This window comes from Scyliorhinus canicula, chromosome 4 (genome assembly GCF_902713615.1).
Source record: "Scyliorhinus canicula chromosome 4, sScyCan1.1, whole genome shotgun sequence".
NCBI lineage: Eukaryota > Metazoa > Chordata > Chondrichthyes > Carcharhiniformes > Scyliorhinidae > Scyliorhinus > Scyliorhinus canicula.
The window spans coordinates 21,595,354-21,618,610 of NC_052149.1; the positions used below are offsets into that span (position 1 = coordinate 21,595,354).

General features: G+C 41.7%; 1 protein-coding gene across 5 annotated transcripts in view; it reads left to right on the top strand.

Annotated features, from left to right (window-relative positions):
• Positions 1-23,257, top strand: part of rpap2 (RNA polymerase II associated protein 2) — a 115,136-nt gene that overhangs the window by 44,343 nt on the left and 47,536 nt on the right. For 2 of the 5 annotated variants that reach the window (XR_005460293.1, XM_038793822.1), the window contains exon 10: positions 13,095-13,163. The exons of 1 other annotated variant lie outside the window; for it this stretch is intronic. Coding sequence is in view for 2 of the 4 variants with exons in the window: in XM_038793822.1 (XP_038649750.1) it covers positions 13,095-13,163 (69 nt within the window). In the remaining 2 variants the exon portion in view is untranslated. Of the gene's footprint in view, positions 1-13,094; positions 13,164-21,269; positions 21,298-23,010; positions 23,233-23,257 lie in introns of those variants that run through there. 2 more of the 5 variants (XR_005460292.1, XM_038793824.1) reach the window with 2 other exon arrangements.

A 23,257-nucleotide genomic window follows, 5' to 3' on the forward strand; every position in this document is an offset into this window, starting at 1 on the left:
TGTACCCAAGGAAAGATGTGCTCAACTCAACAAAGGTTCACTCGATTAATTTCTAGGGAGAGGATTATCCTGAGGGGAAAATTTATGTAGAATGATTGTGCTTGGGAGTTTAGAAGAATGCAATGAAACACATTTCATCAACATTATGAGACGTCTGGCAGAGAGGATGTTTCTTCTCATTTGAGAGTGCAGATCTAGGGATCATAGTCTCAACATCAGGAGTCAGCAATTTAGGACAGAGATGAGGAGAAAGTTTTTCACTCAGAGGGTTGTGAATCGTTGGAACTCATTATCCCAGAGAGCTGTGAGTGTATTTAGAGCTTAGATCATTACATTTTTGGATCCTGAGAGATTGGGAGAAAAGTGGAGTTGAGTTGAAGATCAGCCATGATCCTTTTTGAATGGTGGGCATGCTGAGGGGCTTCTGTTGTTATGTTCATAGGGTTGCAACCTACAACTGGACAAGCAATTAATTCCTCAGGTGAATTCACCCGAGGAAGGAGCAGTGCCCTGAAAGCTAGTGTTTGAAACAAACATGTTGGACTTTAACCTGGTGTTGTAAGACTTCTTACTGTGCTCACCCCAGTCCAACGCCAACATCTCCACATCATGGCTACCATTATATCCATTTAACTTTGCTATTTCACTTTAACATCCTTTGCTACAAACTACTTCTTATGTGACCTCCCCAATCACGTGACCTTTCTCAAAGTGCTTCCGTTCTTGCCCTTGCCAGCTCCCGGTCTCTGTTCTTACCTTAGTCCCTGAGATCTGTTCTTCAGTCGCTCCTCACCTGGCCCCTGGCTTTCATTTTGAACTCGCTCTGAAGTCCTGGGTTCCCATCTGCTGGCAGAAAATAGTCAGTGCAGATAACCCTGGGACTGCAGTTGCTACTTGCCACTAGATGGAGACAGGTTAATCTATTGTCCTGGGGAAGGGTGCAATTTCTAAAAACAATCGGATATTATATTTGTTTTATATTTAGTGATGTACTTTATTTTTCAAGTTATTTCAACTAGGAATGCACAGTGCTGTAAATGTATGGTACAATGTTCCAACTTGGGCATAGTTTTTTCTTGGTGGGAAATATCTGAAGGAACCTTTAAGATTTAAGGCTTTAATATATTGATTCCTGTGGGAACCTATGATTTGCTTCAAGTCATTTCACTTATAGTTGTGATTTTTCAGGAACATAACCACAACTTTCAGTGAGGACTATTGCATTATTTGGTATAATTGGTCATAAAGGATGTATTAGCTGTCTTAACATGAAGAATATCATGGGTAATTTGGCCATGTTAAAAACGGTATGCCCATGTATGTACAGACAGATATATCACTTGTTACAGATGTGAAACAGTCCTACAACTACTAAGCCGCTGCAGTCTGGAGCTGATTCTTAAGCAAACAACAGTCAACCTCTGAATCACCTGAACAATTACTTCACAATTAGATTTCTTAAAGGACACAGCCAGCCTTACCAAAAGGATAAGTGTCCTACCATGTAATGTGCAATAGATTAAATCCTTACAAACATCATCCGATTTGCCAAGAGCATTACCATGAGAGATCTGCTAACAATACGTATTGTTACAAGCCAATTCCACAATTACTTTCAAAAGAGAATTATAAAATACAGGATGGCAAAAAAATGTGTTATGAGACTAGCAGGGGAGTGTGGCTAATTGGATACTGCTGGGACTAGCAGGAAGGAAGCATGATGGGGCTGCTGTATCATTCTTTGTATGTTGTAATTTTTCTGAAGATTTTGCATTCACGTCATGAGTTTCCAAACATTTATGAAAAGCTAACTGATGAAAGCGATTTTAGATTATTGAGATAAAAACAGAAAATGCTGGAAATAATCTGCAGCTCTGGTAGCATCTGTGGAGAGGAAAACAGAGTTAACGTTTTGAGTCTGTTTGAATTCAGAGATTTTATTTTAGATTATTGAGGTCTCCTCCATATTGCACTGATATCTTAACCAGACACTTGAAGTGATACGTAATGGAATTTTGTGATGGCATTCTTAATACATGTCACTCGTGCTAGTATCATCCCATTAAAAGTCATGCAAGTGTCTCTTGTTGGCCTTCACTTTCCTGCCAGAATGTTGGACTTTTCTTCCGGTGACAACTTTAATACTATAATTGTTAACCATAGCTGAAGACTAGAATTAATGGACCCCCTTTTACCCATGACTTTGTGCTTGTCCCTGCACTGAAAGCTTTGTTCATCCGAGGATCTGGCCCTGAGGTGCAGCTTGCTTTCAAAGTGATTGGCCTTTGTCTGCTCCTGTGTACATAAATGTGCCACACCTATAGGTTGTATGCTTTTAGCCCTCCTTTTAATATGGTCACAATAAGATGATTGCACTGTGACAGGCGGTTGCTTTGGGACTGGTGGCTGAGCAAAGGTTTTTGTTTGGAGAAGCTTGACTGCATAGCCATTGAGCAACCTGGTGATATTAATGCACCAAGAGACCTATATGAATGTACTTGAACAAGTCAACCACCTCTTCACACTACTTGATTTGTACACTGCAGCTTGATCGTGATGTATTGGGTGTTAGGTTGCTGCCAGTTAATATAAAGAGAGGTTCCGTTAATTTAGATGGATATCTGCATCCCTTTGTTATGAGGCTTCCTGAAACTGTGATCAACAAAGGATCCTTGTAGAATACAGGAATGAAGATGCTTTGACGAGTATTTTGCATAGTTACCCCAGGTGAATTTAAGCTGTCTTTTCCATTGTATCACATGGCAACTTAGCTAGGATGTTACATTTGAACAGCCTGTCAAGATGATTCCATCATCCGTGTAGCTGGATGTTTTCCAGTGGAGCTTCCGCATAGGCTGGGGACCAACTGCTCATTTTGATTAGACATTTCAGACAAAAACACCCCAAATGTCATGGAAATAGCGTGAAATTCAGTGTTACTCAAGCCAGGAAGATTTAAACTTACAATTACTGTGCATTCTGCATTTGCTATTCCTGGATTCTCATTGTTACGTCTAAGGCGGTGGAATATGAGCTGTTACAAAAAGGAAGAGAGGAGTTGCACAAGTGTGTATGTTTTAAATTTTTCATGGGATAGTACACCTGCACCTAATTAATCATGAGAAAAACTATGAATTATGCTTTGTGAAAGTTAGTATTATATTAGCGTAATAAGGCCACACCTCCAATGCAAAATATGGACATGTCTCCTGTTTCCTGACTAGACCTTAATGTTGTATATTGATTTCTAGCTGCTTGTATCTCCTAAATTATACGCTGCCCCTGTTTATTTTCTGTTAGCTTTTTCTTTGCTTTGTAATCCACCAGTCATTTACTCCAGAATAATTTATAATTCTGTGTTGGTTTCCTGCACCCATAATACTTAGCATCCACACTGAGGCAATGTAATCAAAGAGACACAAAACTGAATGAACTACTCCCTATGTTTTGTGGTTTTTAAAGAAAATATTTGGGCGGGAGATTATACCTTGGATCACCTTCACTCGTAATGTTTATGACATCCTTTTATTTTTTTTTTTTTTTTTTTTTTTTTTTTTTTTTTTTTTTTTTATTGGAATTTTTTGCAGAAAATATAACAAAAAGTATAGCAAAAAGCAGTAATATGCAACTAACAGCCCCATAACACCCACAATTCCCCCCATACCGTAACATCACATGTATCACATTCCCCCACCCCCCCCCCAAACAAGAGAACTTAACCATAAATTAAAATTAGATAAATCAAATTTAAATAAAATAAGCTAACATAATCAACGCCCCCCCCCCCCCCCCCCCCCCGGGTTGCTGCTGCTACTGTCCCAGTACCCTATCGTTGAGCCAGAAAGTCGAGGAAAGGTTGCCACCGTTTAAAGAACCCTTGCACCGATCCTCTCAGGGCGAATTTAACCTTCTCAAGCTTAATAAAGCCCGCCATGTCATTGATCCAGGTCTCCACGCTTGGGGGCCTCGCGTCCTTCCACTGTAGCAAAATCCTTCGCCGGGCTACTAGGGACGCAAAGGCCAGCACACCGGCCTCTTTCGCCTCCTGCACTCCCGGCTCTACCCCAACCCCATATGACATCCTTTTAAACCTCAGATTTCTGTTTTTCTTATTGAATCCCAAGTCCTCATTGTTAAGAAATGGGTTAAGAAACATTCCAATTAGATGTCTCATTGATTCAATAATTGGCACTGATATGTAAACAGGCTACAGGTGGCCTTTGGAGCAGGTGATGTGATGATAACGTTTGGTGCTGAGTGTGTTCAAAGAAAAATTAAGGTGTTTGGGAAAAGTAGCAGATGGGGACTAAGGTAACTGCCTTGGGAAAGAGGAAACAAGGTATGGAATTGGCTCTTTCTTTACCTTATGAGAGTAAAATCTGAAGCAACTGGAATTGGAACAATTAGACTCAGAAGAAGGTCTGGAGACTCTATTACATTTTATGGATAAGATTTATCAAAAGGATGACTTGTTAAGTGTGCATGAAGCCTGGTCAGACTTCGATAGATTCCAGAAAACAGAGGAGATCTCTATTGAGGACTACATGCTGGAATTTAGCAGATTATACAGAAGGCTGCACAAACACCGCCTGGAATTTCCACCATCTGTGTTGGCATTTAATTTAATGGATTGTGCTAGAGCATCCAATATGGATAGGCCCCTGGTTTTAACAGGAGTTAAGTTTACATACCAGGAATAGCAAATGCAGGATAATGATACCTTATACAATCAGATGATAGACACCTTAAAGAAGTCCCTGGGGAAACATTCAATTTCTATGGCTGTTATGTCACAAATGGGTCAGTCAGCAATAAAGCAGACTATGGAAGGTACGCTACTGACAGGATGGCGAGATTGTACAGCTACGAACAGGTTATGAGAATAAGAAAGGAGATCGGGACCCAGAAATTATGAGGACAGAAACTCATTTAATAGGAGGAGGGACATGGAGAATGGAAATAGGAAAATGAACCCCAGAAATGCCCGGGGTATGATAAATCGATGTTTTCGGTGTGACTTTCAATACCATTATGCTTTCAACTGTCCAACACGTTATAATAGTGTTTGAGGGTATCCATGACAGGGAAGAGTCAGAAAAGGAAAAAGATAATGACCAGAAAGAAGGCATTGTCCTATTAACAAGCAGTCCTACTCCGGTAATGAGGGTGTTGGTTGCAGAATCCTTCAATTGTGCTGTTTTGGACAGTGGTTGAACATCTACTGTGTGTGGAATTGACTGGTTAAAATGTTACCTGGACTCTTTGACTGTTGAAAATCGTAACAAGGTTAAGGAATTTGAAAGTTCCAAAAGTTTCAGGTTTGGGGATGATAATACTCTGAAGTCGCTGAAAAGAGTGATCCCATGCAATATTGCAGAAGTGAATCATTTCATTAGCACGGATGTTGTATCAAGTAGATACCTTTGCTTCTGAGCAGACCGGTGATGAAGAAAGCACACATGAAACTGGATATGGAACAGGTTATGGCAACAGTTTTTGGAAAGACGGTGGACTTGCAATTCACACAGTCGGGACACTATTGTATTCCATTACTAACTAATAATATTTCAGGTGCAGTTGTTAAGAGTTGGCAGCTGTAAATGGGACTTTAGCTGATAAAAAGCTTGTTGTATTAAAACTGCATAGGCAATTTGCGCATCCGTCTCCTCGGAGGCTGAAAAACTTATTAAAGGATGCAGGGGTAAGGGATGAAGACTATACTAAGCTGATAGAACAGGTTAGTGATCACTGTGAGGTTTGTAGGAAGTACAGAAGGACGCCATCACGACCAATAGTAACCCTACCTTTGGCCAGGGATTTTATCGACATTATGGCCATGGACCTTAAGATCTGGGATAAAGCTAACAATATATTTATTTTGTATCTTTAGCAACCAGATTTAGTCAATCAACCATTGTATAAAGTAAAAAAAAGAGAGTAACCCTGGATCAGATCGTGGAAAAATGGAAAGGGACAGGAATGGGCCCACTGGCAAAATTCCTTACAGATAACGGGGGAGAATTTGCTAATGGTGAGTTTAGGGATATGTGTGAAAACATAAATATCACAGTTATGAATATGGCTGCGGAAAGCCCATTTAGTAATGGTGTGTGTGAAAGAAACCATGCAGTAATAGATGACATGCTCCGGAAAATTTTGGAAGATAGACCAAATTGCAAGTTAAATTCAGCCTTGGCATGGGCGGTACTTGCGAAGAATTAGTTGCAGATGGTTGGGGACTATCGTCCCTATCAATTAGTGTTTGGTAGAAATCCTAAAATTCCATCCGTTGTGGATGACCAGCCTCCAGCTTGGGAAGGGGCTACAATTAGCTCTGCCTTTGAGAGCATTTGAATGCATTACATAGCAGTAGTAAATGCATACATAGCAGAAGTCTCTGAAAGAATTCACAGAGCTTTAAGGCATAATGTACGGCATCAAATACCGTTTTTCAGCAAGAGACATAGTATACTATAAGAGACAATTTTAATGAATGGAAAGGCCCAGGGAAGATATTTTGGAACATGGCAATCAGACTGTTGGGGTACATTCATCAAGGATAATGGGTACAGATTACAAATTTTCAAGTTTAGACAGAGCAGACAAACATGATGAGGGACCAGGGTCATCTTGTACGCACCTGTTACAGAACTATGAGGACCTGTTAACTGATATAGACAGGGAACACAATACTTCTGATGAATACATTTGGGTGCCGGCGAAACAAGTACAGTGGGTCGAATGGGTTTGGTGTTGTTGTCGCTTGCTTCTCCTGGACGGATCTCGCTGCCGTCTGGCGCCCACCTCCGCTCATGCCGTTCCTCCAGTCTTTTGTCTTTATTCTCCTCGTTCCCTGCTCCTGGAGATGCCATGTTCGTTATTGTTACCCGTGCCTTCCTTCCGGCTCTCATTTCCCTGCCTTCCCCCTTCTCTCTTCCCCCCCCCCCCCCCCCCCACCACCACCTTCCTGATTCTCCTCTCTTGTTCCCTGTCTCTTCCCTCTCCTCCCCCCTCCACCCCCCTCCTGTGATTCGCCTTTCTTTCCTCTTTGGTTTAGCTGTTGCCCCCCGTACCCCCCACTGGTCTATCTCCTCCCCAGTCTCTACCCTCTCTCCCCTCCCCACCACCACCACCAACAGTCGCCCACTCATGTGTTGTACATAATATTGCCAGGTGTACAGAGTTGCTGCTGTTGAGCTGGTGCCCAATACCCTACCAGTTATTCTATTTTATTTTTTATTGTATTTTTTAAATTATTTACTATTTTCTTTTCTTTGGTATGTTTGGGTGTGCCCTTCTCTTCTATCTATATATGTGTGTGTGTGTGTTGTATGTATGTGTATATATATATATATATATATATATATATATATATATATATATATATATATATATATCTTATCCTGTGTACATAATGGCAAATATACTTTGTTCACAAACCCAATAAAAAATATTTATTAAAAAAAACTTCTGATGAATTGGAACAGACTATTTTCCCGAAAGGACAACTGCCAAAGTTGGTACAAGTGACATACTTGCCTGAAGGGTCTAGTCAATGGAAGGATGCAACTGTTATTAGTAGAGCAGGGAAGGCCATTGGAAAGTATAAACACTGGTTGAATGCACAGCATACATGGGAGGCTGCCAAGACAATGCATTGGGAACAAAAGTTCAAAAATGGAGGGCACTGAAATGCAGTGCCAGTTTAGATAGTACACCGGATAGTGAACAGGTTCACAGGAAAAGGTCGAGAACTATTGGAAAGACATCCCACAGCAGAAGGGAAAGATCAAGCAGTACAGAACAAGATACCAGGCGAATAGGGGATGTAGTTTGTCAAGGTCTCAGAACATGGGTAAGACTGTGAATGCTACTAGGAGTAGAAGCTCACATGCACATGAGATTTTGGTGGCCTCCAATAAATTAGATGAAAAAGTTATCAAAGATACCAAACAGCAAGAACTGCATAGCTGGAGTGAATTTGGGGTATACACGGAAGTACCGTATAAGGGAGAAAGAGCTCTATCCCACAGATGGATTTGCATGGAAAAGGTTCTTCCGGATGGAACTTATAAAGCAAAGGCCAGGCTTGTGGCAAGAGGATTTGACGGAAACTTAGAAGATCAGGATTTAAGTGTAGATTCACCTACTGCAGGAAAGGTTATTTTAAAGATCATCTTGGCTCTATTAGCCACAAAGGCATGGGAATGCAAAACTATAGATACAAAAGCTGCCTTTTTCAGGGGCGTCAGCTTCAGAGAGACATTTTTCTACATCCTCCTAAAGAGGCAGCTAACACAGAAGGGGTAATCTGGAAGTTGAACAAATGTGTATATGGATTAAATGATGCGTCTAGAGTCTGGTATTTTCTGTTATGGTCACTTTTGTTAAAGTTAGGCTGTTGCCAGTTGAAAGCAGATCCGGCAATGTTTTACTAGCATCAAAAGGGAAATCATTCTGGCATCTTTATGATGCATGTCGATGATTTTTTGTGGGGTGGGACTAGTGATTTCGAAGCTATTGTAATCTCTGGGTTGAGGAAAGAATTCAGGGTTGGAAGTCAGACTTCCAGTGCATTTAAATGTATTGGACTGGAAATCGGACAGACTAAGTTAGGGGCAACTTTATGTCAACAATCTTATTTGGAGAGCATCAGTCCAATAGCAATTAGTCGTAGTCGGGTTTCACAAAAAGACGCAGTGGTTTCAAAGATGGAAAAAGAGCAACTGCAAAGTTTAATTGGGCAACTGAATTGGTTAGGTAGATAGATTAGACCAGACGTTAGTTTTGATGTCTTAGAGTTGAGTACAAAAATGAATGATCCTAAAGTGGAAGACATAATCAGAACAAATAAAGCGTTGGTCAAACTAAAAATGCAGGAGTGTGTTTTGAGGTTTCCGGTTTTGGGTGATCTTAGGCACTTGAAACTCATAGTTTATAGTGATGCGTCCTATGCAAGTTTTTGTGACGGGGTGTCAAGCGCAGGACGTTTTATAATTTTCCTTTTGGGGAACAATGGCAAATTATCATAGAATTTACAGTGCAGAAGGAGGCCATTTGGCCCATCGAGTCTGCACCAGCTCTTGGAAAGAGCACCCTGCCCAAGGTCGACACCTCCACCCTATCCCCATAACCCAGTAACCCCACCCAACACTAAGGGCAATTTTGGACACTAAGGGCAATTTATCATGGCCAATCCACCTCACCTGCACATCTTTGGACTGTGGGAGGAAACCGGAGCACCCGGAGGAAACCCACGCATACACGGGGAGGATGTGCAGACTCCGCACAGACAGTGACCCAAGCCGGAATCGAACCTGGGACCCTGGAGCTGTGAAGCAATTGTGCTATCCACAATGCTACCGTGCTGCCCCAAATGTTGCCGTCTTGTGTGGTAAACAAAGAAAATAAGGAGATTGGTCAAAAGCACTTTGGCTGCTGAGACTTTAAGCCTTGTAGAAGCGGTGGATATGGCCTTTTGTATATCTCAGATATTGACAGACATTTTGGGATTAGGGGATTTGGGTAACATACCCATTGAGTGTCACATTGATAATAAATCCCTGTGGGAAAATATGCACTCTACAAAAAGTGTCAATGAGAAAAGGCTAAGGATAGACATCGCAAGTTTGAAGCAGATGTTGGACAGAGGGGAGATAGCAAAAAATTTAATTGGTCGAAAGTAGCTATCAATTGTCCGACTGTTTAACAAAAAGAGAGGCTAGTTCACAGAAACTTTTGGATATTGTTAATGAAGGGCGCCTGTTTGGTTTTTTTTCCTTTCAAAAAAAAAAGAGGGGGGGAAATTGCGCGAGTTTTTGAGTTTCATGAAATTTTGTTTTCACCAAATTATTTGTTTTCACCAAATTATTTGTTTTCTCCAAGGAAGGGGAGACTGTTAAGGAATGAGTTAAGAAGCATTCCATTGAGGGCAGCTCGGTGGCGCAGTGAGTAGCACTGCAGCGTCATGGCGCCGAGGTCCCAGGTTCGGTCCGGGCTCTGGGTCACTGTCTGTGTGGAGTTTGCACATTCTCCCCATATTTGCGTGGGTTTTGCCCCCACAACCCAAAGATGTACAGGGTAGATGGATTGGCCATGCTAAATTGCCCCTTAATTGGAAAAATGAATTGGGCACTCAAAATTTTTTTTAAAGAAACATTCCAATTAGATGTCTCATTGATTCAGTAATTGGCTCTGATATGTAAAGAGGCTACAGGTGGCCTTTGGAGCATGTGATGTGATGATAGAGTTTGGTGCTGAGTGTGTTTAAAGAAAAATAAAGGTGTTTGGGAAAAGGAGCAGATCTCTTGACTCTTTACTCAACAGTAACCAGAGGCTAACACTCATTGCTTTCTACGCTAATTTATTAAATTATTAAAGCATAGAAGAGACTTCCATTGGATGGAAATCATTCTCCTTCTCATAGCTGTAGTCAGGTTTGTTAGTTGGTATGAGAGCTGACCATGGTTTGGTAATCTGATAAGTCATATAATGTGCTGTATGGGAAATTTAAATGTAGACTGTCGGTAGCTGATTACCCAAGAGTTGTAAACCCCCTCCCCCCCCTCCAACTCCTCCCGTTCACTGCCTCTTGTAAAACTCCTCCCCCCAACCTCGGTTCCTTCCCCCCACCTTTCCACCCCGGCTGGACCACTCGGCCCTGTTCTCCCAGGCTCCGATGGCCGCAGCCCCTCTTTCTCCCACCCACTCTTTCCCCCCCCCCCCCCCCCCCCCCCTCTCCCGTTCACTGACCGGTTTAAACCGGCCAGCGCGGAGGCCCCGGCTCTAGGAAAGCCCAGAAATCCCCTTTTAGCACACACACCCCGCATATCCACCTACACCCCAAAGAGCCCTCACTTCGAGTGCAAGTCCCATCACTTCCCTTGTCCAAATATATACAACATTGGCTCCTTTAGCCCATACACCTGCACGCAGTGAAACGAAAAAGAAGAAAATACAGTCCTGAGGTTACATCGGCACATGGCCATTTCTCAATTTCACAGTTCTGCCACAGTCCTTCTGCCTTCGCAAACTCCTCCGCTGCTTCCGCCGTTCCAAAATAAAAGTCCTTGAGCTCAGAAGTCACCCTCCGCTTCGCTGGATATACAATGCCGCACTGCACCTTGCTAATGTACAGTGCCCTCTTCACCCGGTTGAAAACAGCCCGCCTCCTCGCCAGCCCCACCGTAAAGTCCTGGTATACACGTATACCAGCTCCAGCCCACTGCACCACCCGCTTCTGCTTGGCCCAGCACAGGACCTTCTCCTTCACACTGTATCTACAGAAGCACAGAGTCACTACCCTTGGCGGCTCACTGGTACAGGCCTCCACGACCGATGAGCCCAATTCAGTTCATATCGGGAGGGATTCTCCCCCTCCCCCAATAGTTTTGCCAGCATAGCGGCAAAATACTTCGTCGGCCTCGGCTTCAACTCCTTCGGGCAGCCCCACAAACCTCAAATTCTGTCGCCTGGATCTGTTTTCCAGGTCTTCCATTTTTCCTCGCAGATCCTTGTTAACCTCCATCACCTTCCGCATCTCCTTCCCCATCGAGGCAAGTTGATCACTGTGCTGCAACAACGTCTCCTCCATTTCCTTCAGCGCCTCCCCTTGCGCCCGCACCTCCGCCACTGCACCCGCCATCGGCACCGGGGAAATCGCCTCCTCCATCAGCACACTCAAAACCTCCCTCATCTCCTCCCTCATCGCCTCCAAGTGTTTTGTAAACTGCCTTTCGAATTCTGCAGCCATCACCTTGGTTATTTCTTCAGCCGTAAGCAATGCGGCCTCCCCTGGTGCTCCAGCCTCCTTTTTCCTTGGTGACCTCTCCACTCCCCGACGGGCCCTCAGCTGTTTTTTTTAACCAGCTGTTTTCTTGCTGATCCTGGACATCATCTTCTGCTGTGCCTTCTCCCTGCCTTTGATGCTTCCGTGGACCCTGGGACTGGGCTTAAAGCCCCGAAAATGCCGTTCCCGAACGGGAGCCCTCCGTTGAGCGGCTGCCTCCCTCCCGCGTCACCGGAAGTCCAAAACAAGGTCCTTTTTATTAGAACGTAGAACATATACTGCAGAAGGAGGTCATTCGGCCCTTCGAGTCTGACCCACATAAACCCTCACTTCCTCCCTATCCCCGTAACCCAATAATCCCTCCTAACCTTTTTTGGTCACTAAGGGCAATTTATAATGGCCATTCCACCTAACCTGCTCGATTATTATAATAATCTTTATTGTCACAAGTAGGCTTACATTAACACTGCAATGAAGTTACTGTGAAAAGCCTCTAGTCGCCACATTCCCGAGCCTTTTCGGGTACATGGAAGAAGATTTCAGAATGTCCAATTCACTTAACAGCACGTCTTTTGGGACTTATGGGAGGAAACCAGAGCACCCGGAGGAAATCCATGCAAACACAGGTAGAACGTGCAGATTCCACACAAACAGTGACCCAAGCCGGGAATCGAATCTGGGACCCTAGTGCCATGAAGCAACAGTGCTAACCACTGTGCTACCGTGCCGCCCTGCTGTAATGGATAATGAAACTACCTTGGGGCTTTATTTTTGACATGATGTATTTCCGCTTCCCAATGTGGTATTTTTGATAATGGAATAAAATATGGCAATAGTTTTCTTAGGCACCTATTCTGGTCTGTGGTTCCTGGCACTATTGATTACTTTTACTTTTTTATTGTTGATGCGATGACACTTGGGCAGTGTTTTGGCAAAACATTACACTAAGGTATCAAATGGTAGGATGTCACTTTATAGCTGTTATGTTCCAAATCATAATGTGGCCGAGATCAACTTCTTATTAAACTGGGAAAGTTAAGGAGAAAGTCTGCCATAAGATGCTCTCATGCATCTGTAAAGTAGCCAGTTAGAGGACAGTGTAGGCAGGGAGTGTTATTTCTCTAGAACCAAATGCTTCTGCTTAGTCTTGATCAGGGATCACATGGTGTAAATAACCTCAAAGAAATTGTGGAATTAAAATCTTAGTGTTTCGTGGACAATGGAAGCTTAAAAATAAGAGAGCGTGGCGCCTTTGAACTTCACCATTTCTAGCTAATTATTTGCTCTCTCCAATTATGTATTTCAGGCTAACTAACACAAATATCATTTATAAAACTCCAGAATGGACCTTGATTGCAATCGTGCTGCTTTCAGTGTAAGTATTATAACTTTTATTTTTGTTCAGAGGTGAAAGCAAACAATACTGGGTAAATCAAGAGGCTATGATTAATAAGTCAAAACATTTGCTTAAAAAATGGACAATGACATGAAAAATAAAAATAATCTTTATTAGTGTCACAAGTAAACTGACATTAACACTGCAATGAAGTTACTGTGAAAATCCCCTAGTCGCACACTACGGCGCCCGTTCAGGTACACTGAGGGAGGGAGAATTCAGAATGTCCAATTCACCTAACAAGCACATCTTTCGGGACTTGTGGGAGGAATCCGGAGCACCCGGAGGAAACCCACACAGGCACTGGGAGAACAAGCAGACTCGGCACAGACAGTGGCCCAAGCCGTGAATCGAACCGGGTCCCTGGTGCTGTGAAGCAATAGTGCTAACCACTGTGCTACCATGCTGCCCATAAGGAGATTGAAAAAGGTAATTGTTTGAGGTCCTGGGAAAGAGGAATGAGCCTTGAGCTCAACACAGTTGGAATTTAGAAGAAACAACATGTACTTAGGAAAATGTCAGGTTGGACTGGCAATTTAGCATAGCCAGTCCAAAGATGTGCGGGTTAGGTGGACTGGCTATGCTAAATTGCCCTTAGTATCCAAAAAGGTTAATTGGGGTTACTGGGTTCAGGGGGATGGGATGGAGGAGGTGTGTGCTTGAGTGGGGTGCTCCTCCCAAGGGCCGGTGCAGACTCGATGGGCCAAATGCACTGTAAATTCTATGATTCTATGAAAAATGCTTAAATGCAAAATACTTCTACAGTAGACAGTTTTACAATATATATTTTTCAGTAATGCTTAATACTAGACTGTATCTGTTCTGCTCTCTCTTCCTTCAACTCCTTGCCTCACATTTTCTCCTTGATCACCTCTCCTGAAATTCTGGATTTTTCTTGTGAGGCAGCAATATAGTGCTAATATGAATTATCATCAGAGTATTTAATCAAGGACAATGCAGCCAAGCCTGACATTGTACTCATCTAACATTACCCCAATATGCCTAACCTTGTTGATGAACAAATTGTTGTGAAAAATTCTGAAGGAGACTTTAAATCATCAATTAGAAAGGCATGGATTAATCAGGGGAAATCAGCTTGAATTTGTTATGTGAAAGTCATGTCTGATTATGAGGAAGAATAATGAGGTAGCAGGTTTTCTGAATTTTAACCAGATTTTAGATGGCAGATTGGTCATTGGCCAAGGGTAAGTTGCAAGTTTGATTGGTTCTGGAAGATTGTTTGCAGAGAGGTTCTGCAAGACTCTCTCCTCGGCCTCTTTCTTTATGTGGTAAATATCTGTGATTTAGACTTAAATGTGGGGGACGTAGGGTGGTGCAGTGGTTAGTACTGCTGCCTCTCGGCGCTGAGCACCCAGGTTCGATCCCAGCCCTGGGTCATTTCCTGTGTGGAGTTTGCACATTCTCCCTGTGTCTGCATGGGTCTCATCCCCACAACCCAAAAGATGTGCAGGGTAGGTGGATTGGCGGTGCTAAATTGCCCCTTACTTTGAAAAAAAGAATTGGGGACTCTAAATTTATTTTTTTTAAATGTGGGGGACATGATTATGACACTTTTAGATGACACAAAATTTGGTTGTGTGATTGAGGGCAAGGAAAAAGCTGTGGGAAGATATAAATAAAGTGGTCATATGGACAGAAAAGTGGCAATAAAAGTGAGGTAGTGCTTTTGGGAAGGACGAACCAGGAATACCTATAAGTGACATGATTCAGAGAAGAATAAAGGTACAAAGGGACCTTGAAGTGCTGAGATGCCTGAAAGTACCAGGACAGATTAATAAAGTGATTTAGATGACATACAGGCTACATTTCTTAGTTAGCCTAGGCATAGAATACAACAGCAGTGTAATTATGCTAGAACTCTATACAACACTAGTTAGGCCAGAACTCGAGTATTGTGTGCAGTTTAGGTCACCACCAGATAAATAAATAATCTTTATTGTCACAAGTAGGCTTACATTACACTGCAATGAAGTTACTGTGAAAAGCCCCTAGTCACCACATTCTGGCGCCTCTTCGGGTACACAGAGGGAGAATTCAGAATTCTCAGCTGGTACGGGAATTGAACCCGCGCTGCTTGCCTTGTTCTGCATCACAAACCAGCTGTCTAGCTCACTGAGCTAAACCAGATTACAAGAAGGGTATGGCCACTCTAGAGAGGATACAGAGGAGATTTACAAGGATGTTACCAGGAACGGAAAACTTTAGCTTTGGAGAAAGTTGGCTGAGGGAAGGTTCAATTGAGAGGTATAAAATTGAGGGGCCTAGATGGAGTGGATAGGAAGGATCTATATCTTTTATCAGAGAGCTGAATAACTAGGATGCTTGCATTTGAAGTAATTGGCAGAAGAATTCAAGGAGAGTTGAGAAATGTTTTCATCATAGGATTGTAGGGATTGAACTTGGAAACTGCCTGGATCTGGTATATCTCTCTTGTGAGGACCATGAATTGGGTTCAATTTGAATGGTTTTTGGAGCAGGCAAGGAGCTGGATTAGGGGTTTGTCTCTGTCCACACACTCGAGCTCTGGCTTTGTAACTGAGAAAGTATTTTTTAAAAAATGGGCCTCCTGATGTACCATCAATTGAACGCGAGACGAGTTGCTGGACAAAGGTATGACTTTAATCAGCTAGATGTTAGCCCTGCGGTCGATTACAGTATAAGGACGACCGCCGGGAGTACTGGGTATTTATACCCCGCCCTGAAGGCGGGGTTAACTCAGCCTCTCGACCAATCGGGGAGCCGTCACATGACTGGTCTCAACCAACCAGTCGAGAGGCACATGACCGACCAGGGCCAATGGCAAGCCGGTATTCTGCACCAATGGCAGGCAGCTATGCTAATCATACCACCACACCTCCTTTTGTCTTGTACATTTTCTCTTTCGGATTTGATATAGTGTGTGCTCCCTTTTACAGGAAAAGCATGATTGGGGCTAAATTGATTTTTTTTTAAATGTGGTATCTGATCCCAGCTCACCATGACAGTTGAGTTCTGGTTTAACTGTGGTGGGTTTGGGGTCAGCCAGTAACCCTCTCTAAAGAGGTGGGTCAGTGATTTTTAAAATGCTAATATAGTTGTGTTTTTCATAATTTGCCAGCCATTTAACTTTAACCAGTTTCCTGAACTACTGGATTTCCCAAGCTTGAGAAGCCTGGCAGCTAAGCTAAGGGAGGAGTGAGCTGACAGACCCGGTTGTTAAGTGCTTTTGATGTTCTTGCTTCTAGACCCTCGAGCAAACTGGTGCTCTCCTATTTTCTTGTCCCTCTCCTTGACATTCCTGATCCTGGTCTGGCAATTTGTTCTATTGTTTTGTATGATAATGTTTAATTTAATATTGCATTGTGACTTTGAAAATACGGAGGCGGAGCAGACGATCATTTTTGTTGCAGCAAACCAATTTTAATTTGTATTGATACAAAATTAATACCTCCTTGCAGAATAAATTTTCCCTACTTAGGATGCTGCAGATATAATTCTATCAATAAACACAGTTTTTCTTTTAACATTCACTTAAGAGTGATCTATTTACATCATTAAATTTTGTTGCCATTTAGTTCTTGATAACTTATATGTTTAAATTATAACTAGATAAATGTAAATCCAGTGGGGGGAAAAGCTGAATTAAAATGGAATACATTTCAAAGCCAGATATTTGGCTATGAGCAAAGGCTTTGAGATTCATTATAGCCAAATGTTTAAACATTTAAGTACGATCAAATATGTTATGAGGTGGATTGAGAAATTGCCCATAATTAATATTCATCAAATATCATTATACCTGCTCTTTATTTCTCTTTTACAATGTCTGATTTGAGTTTAATTCACCCACAATCCCTCTTGTCCCTGTATCTTTCTCAATCCTGGTTAAAGAGATACAAATATGGGCCCATAACATCTGCTGATTGGCAATCAGTGGCAGATTGCCACTCTGTGCCGACTTACTTGCACTTAAACTCTGCCTGTTTCGCCTGACTTTCTTGACGCAAGCTGGGTGAGATTCAGACAGTGAAGCATGTGTGTGGCTCCAGCGGCAAAGCGTAAAGGAAGCAGAGAGGAAGACACGTCCTTTTTTTTTACTGCACTAGCTGCCATAAAGCAGGCAAGTTGAAAAGTCCCATTGAAAATAACAGTTCAGGGAGAAGCAAATTGCCTCCAGTAAGTGAATGGGATGTGGGGCGTGGTGTGGGAGAGGGGCGATGCAGGTCAGTGTGTGTGGGGGGGGAGCGATATGTCAAGTCGGGTGTTGAGAGGGGGCCTAGTGAATCCCATGCTGATGGGGAATACTGTGGGAAGGTGCTTTGTTGGGGAGGTCCTGTGCGGGGCTCACTCTTGGTCTTCAAAATAGTTATACTGAAGTTAGAAGTGCTTTTATTCTAACATTTTCAGAGTAACTGAGTGTAAAACTAGCTGAACTATCTTAAGTTAGCAATTTAAATTGCTTTGTCAGATGGTCCCAACACAGTGGAGTTATCCAGGGGCAGTTAGCACATCTGAGCAATTGCTGGGTATGCCCTTATTGTCATGGGAGTGTCCCTTTAAGAAAGGTTTTTGTCTTATCACATGGCTTCAGTGATGTAATTGTGTGGGTGGAGCTGGGCCGTGGCTCTGGGAGCTGTCTGGTTTTGCTTTCACATTTTGCTGCTGTGGACAGAGAACAGGAGTGTTTTGGCCTGTTTCCCTCTCTTTTCATTTTAAAGAATTGTTCCAGGGAAAATAACATTGATTATAGCTACCTGCTTTAGTAACTTAAAAAAATATAGTTTGCTTTCCGGAAGGGCTTAAACCTGCTGGTGAGACAGGGTCAGACTCTTGTGGAAAGCCAGTCTTATTCAAGTGAGAATGCAGAGTGCTGGGCCATGCCCTTGAAAAGAGGTTTTGGTTTATGGAATTTTGTTTTTGAATTGGAGCAGTCAAGGGGGGGTTCATTTAGTGTTATACACAGATTACTGTAGCTGTGGGGTATCTTTGTTTGTAATTGATAAAAATTCTTGCTGTTTATTTTTATATATGTCTATTTATATATGTTAACCAAGTTCATAGATAGAATCACTTAATCATGGTTTCCCCAGTGCATCTTTGGCGTACCCCACAAATCTGACACTGGGGAAGTTACGGGCCATGGTTCTGCTGTAAACCAAATTACCAGATTCCCTGATGTCCTTGTCACCTCATCATCAGCATGCAGTTCCACTAAATTATGGCACAAAAATGTTGATGCTGAAGGATGCAGAAAATGTCTAAATAATGGCATATGTGGAGATGTCCCAGTCCAGCAACATTCAGCCCAATTTATACACCACGATGACATGTGTGAACTGATTAGATCACATGGAGTATGTTGTTTTGATCACTGCACCATATAACGATGCATATATTACAGGTGACTTGGGGGAGGATTTGCAAGATTGAACCCAGGTGCAAAGAGAATGAACCATGAGGAGCAATTTTAGAAACTCACATTCTACAGAAGACAGTATAAGTGAGCATGAATCACAAGCCCCTTTGATAAAACAACACAAACTGCCACCAGCAACATCTGAATTATATTTTAGACCACTGATCACATTCTCATTAGAGAGCGCTCTCTAAGCATCTAAAATATATGTACACAGCTCCAGTCTCATGGTGCATCTTTTTTAAAGTTCAGAGTACACAAGCAACATTGGCGTGCTTTCTAATGCATTTTACTTGTCCACCAGAAATGTTAAAATGACAATAGCAGTATATATGCAGTCTTTAGACTATTATTTCACAGTTTCAAGTTTTAGCAATGCTATTTACCGGCCATCTATTCGAAGGAAAATTCTGCATATGTCATTTTAAAGCAAATTTTCAACTTTAAATCTAAGTACTACATGAAGCATTTAATTTGAAATCTTTGCCTTTTAGAGAAAATCACTAGTGGTTTAATGTAACGTCAGAGTACTTTCCATCAGGATTGAAGCCATCACCTAGTTGTGTGTTTCAGTTTCAATTGTCATCTTTTAGAAATCTTACTGCAAGCTGTTCAGCTGCACAATGCATATCTTTCGGCCTACCAGGTCAGTGGGACCTCTGGGGCTGAGAAGTACTTATTAGACATTTGCAGGTCAAATATGCCACAGGCTAACTTCATAGCATCCTCAGCATTATGTTCCCTTATCTTGATATTGCTTCAGTCTGACACATTGTTTCAGCTTTACTGTCCCAAGGAAGTGTATATAAGCAAGTATTAATGAAAGCTTCAGTGAGTCTTACGCCTGCGTCATAAAGTCAGCTAGTGCTCAAATGTTTCATTAAATCAGAACATAGAAAGTAACTTTACTTGAATGCTATGATATAAATTTTTAATCAACTGTAAGAGCAAATCTTTTGTCATTCCTACTACTTACTCATATGGGTGAACGACTACTTTGTGAAACAGATCTTATGAATTTTTTAGAAAGTTTCCTGGCATAAATCTCGCAGGCTTCAGAGGTAACCATTTATTGCAATTGACTCGTGATATTTTAATTTCAATGCATTTTGATATTGAATGTCTTTATACACCTTGTATAGATTTTATAACACATCTAAAATAAGAGGTCTGGTCACATTGGTGTTTGTCTTGTTCACTGCTGGGATTTCAGCCATGGGTTAGTTACAAAATAATTTTAAAACCTCAAACGTCTAAAATATATAGTTCCTTGTACTTTTCAAAACTGATTATTATAATGTTACCTACTTAGTGTCTACAAACTTTAACTATGAACTTACCTGTTATGCTGGGTAATTCTCAATTATCTGAGTCAGTATGGTTTAGACTCCAAAATCCCTTTGGAATTTGCACTCATGTTTAAAATGGCCGAGCAAGATATGATACCAAATGGTGCAGATAAACACATCTTTAAATATGTTGGTAGCATGAAATGCATGCTTGATTTTTTTTTTCAGTTGCTCAGCATTACTGGGACTCTTACTACATATGAATGATATACCCTGGGTGAAAGCTAATGGAAAGCTTTCAGTGCTTCTGTTTGGAAAATGCCTTGGCTAATGTTTTGTCTGAACTGGTTGATGGCACTGAATTGTGGTCTATTTTGCCAACAGACCTTGGGTTTAATCCTCCAAGAGTTTCACCTAAAAGCTTGAGCGTAGTTTTGCTGTTCTGGGAGTAGAGTGTTAGCTTTGGGACATACCATTTAAACATACTTCAACTGATGTGGATCACAGGACAAAAGCCATCAGTCATTTCAGTTAACTCTGCTGTTGAGAGATATACACAAGAGGCTATATTTAGCCTTCATTCACAGCTTCAGAATAGATTCCAAGTGGTCTCAGTTCCAGTATGTTCTTCATTTAACATCATTTTCTGTATAGCATGTAAGATAAAACTTGAACAATTTAAGTAGAAGGAAAGCTTAACTACTGTTTTGGTTTAAAGAAAATTAAATACTTATCCTCATTAGATATTTTTTTAAAAGCTGTGTTCTTTTTTTATATACTGGCAGATCATCTGATGCATTGAACCAGGTTTTCCAGGAACAATCAGATCTGTGACTGACACTAAACTTTGCCATCCAATCTCACTGTTAACTTATTCCATAAATTCCTGAATTTCTAATTTGAATATGCTTGAGTGGGTGTGGTCATACTTTGGAAGTGGCAAGGAAATTTTTCCAGCAATTTAATGAATGCATTCAATATGAAGTATTTCAAATTTGTTTGGGGGATAGGGAGTGTGGTGGTATTTTGGGTTGATGCAGTGTGATGAGCAGCGGTTAGCCACTAGAAGTAGCGACAGGAATCTTCAAAAGAATTTTAATTTTCACAATTAATTAATCCAAAAACATTAGAACTGAAGCAAGTTGTGGTTACAGTTTCTCATGTCCCTATTGCTTCTGTGCAGTCTTATTCGTGATCCTTCCACCAATGGGAACAGTTTATCCCCATTACTCTGTCCAAGAAACACCTCTTATCAAATCCCCTCTCAAACTCTTCTCCAGAAAGATCACCCCAACTTCTCTGATCTATCTTCGTAACTGAAGTTCCTTATTTTGATTTTTTTTCTGATCTTTCTCTAATGCCTTCACATCTTTCCTGAAGGCTCAGAAATTGACAGAGTGCTCCAGTTGATGCCAAGTAAGTGTTTTTTTGCAAGTTTAACATAACCTCTTTACTCTTGTACTCTTTGTCCCTATTAAGATAGTGTATGTATTAGTTTCATGGCAAAATCTGGCCAATAATGGTTATTGTATGTCGTTTTTGTCACAGGTCTTCTGCTTTCTTCTAAAGATGGCAGTGCGAACTGTAAATAGTGTATCTCTAAAGCCTGATATTTGTGCAGTATTGTCATGGCCTTATTTTCAGCGATCTACTTGTCGCCTATGTCTGTCCGTGACATTATTAGTAGGAGTGACCACTGCACAGTTCTTGCAGAGACAATATCCTGCCTTTACATTGAGGAGGCCCTCCATCATGTTACGTGGCACTACCTTTGTACTAAATGGGATTGATTCTAAACAGATTCAGCAACTTCGAACTGGGCATCCATGAGGCACTGTGGACTATCAGCAGCAGAATTCTGTATCGCCATAATTCGGAACCTCATGGCCCAGCATGTCCTCCACTCTATTATTACCATTAAACCAGGGGACCAACCCTGGTTCAGTGAAGAGTGCAGGAGGGCATGCAGGAGCAGGAGCAGCACCAGGCATACCTAAAAATGAGATGTCAACTCGGTGGAGCTACAACACAGAACAACTTAGTGCCAAACAGCAATAGCAGCTTGCAATAAACAGATTTATGTGATTTCACAACCAACAAATCAAATCTAAGCTCTGATCAGATCTGTCACATCCAATCATGAATGGTAGTGAACAATTAAACAACTGACTGGAGGAGGAGGCTCCACAAATTTCCCCATCATTAACCAGCACATCAGTGCAAAAAGCAAGGCAACAATCCTGAGCACCCTAGCTAGCTAAAGTTGAAACACATGGAATTGAAACCAAATTATTGATTTGGTTCGGAAATTGGCAGAATGCCATGAGTTAGAGAATAGCGATAATTGGCAGGCATTCTTGATTAGCAGGATGTGACTAGTGGTGTCCTGCAAGAGTCTGTGTTGGGTCTTCAATAATTCACTGTATTTCTTAATATCACTTCGGTGATTAGATAAAGAGCCACATAGCCAAACTTGTTGCTGACACAAATATAGGTGGCATTGTACATGAAAGCATAGAATGACAGAAATATTGGTAAATTAGTGCCTGGGCAAAACCATTGCAAATAGATTTCATCATAGGCAAGTGTGAGGTCATCTACTATGGACTTAATCAGGATAGATCAATAAATAAAAGTAAAACACTGCAGATACCGGAAATCTGAAATAAAAACCGAAAATGCTGGAACAGCTCAATCAGCTGGCAGCATCGGTTTAGAGAAAAACTGAGTTAACGTTTCTAGTCCAAATGACTCTTCAGAGCGTTTTCCCCTGGTTATTCCCTTCCAACACTAAGTTGCTTTCCAGCTCGGAGAAGATGTTCTTAACCCTGGCACCGGTTAGGCTGCAAAGCCTTTTGGGGACTCAATTTCATCTCTGAAGAAAAGTCAAACTCGAAAAGTTCACTCTGTTTCTCTCTCTATAGATGCTGCCAGACTTGCTGAGTTTTTCCAGCATTTTCAGTTTTGATTTCATGAATGATCAAAGTACTTTCTAAATGGTGACAAGCCATAAATTATAGAGACCCAAAGAGACTCGAAGGTCCATGTATATGAATCATGGAAATGTCATGAACAGGTACGGAATAAAATGGCTGATGGAATGTTAACCTTTATATCCTAGACGACAAGGAGATGGAAGTTTGTACAAAACCCTGATTAGATCACACCTGGAGTACTGTATGTGTGTACCACATCTTACGAAGCATATATTGCCCTTGGAAGGAGTGCGGCATAGATTTACAGGAATGATACCTGGACTCTTGAGGGTTAAATTGCAAAATGGGATTATATGAACTACATCACATTACAGGATTGCATTTCCTGGAATTTACATGGTTAAGGGGTGAGTTGATCAAAGCTTTCAAGGT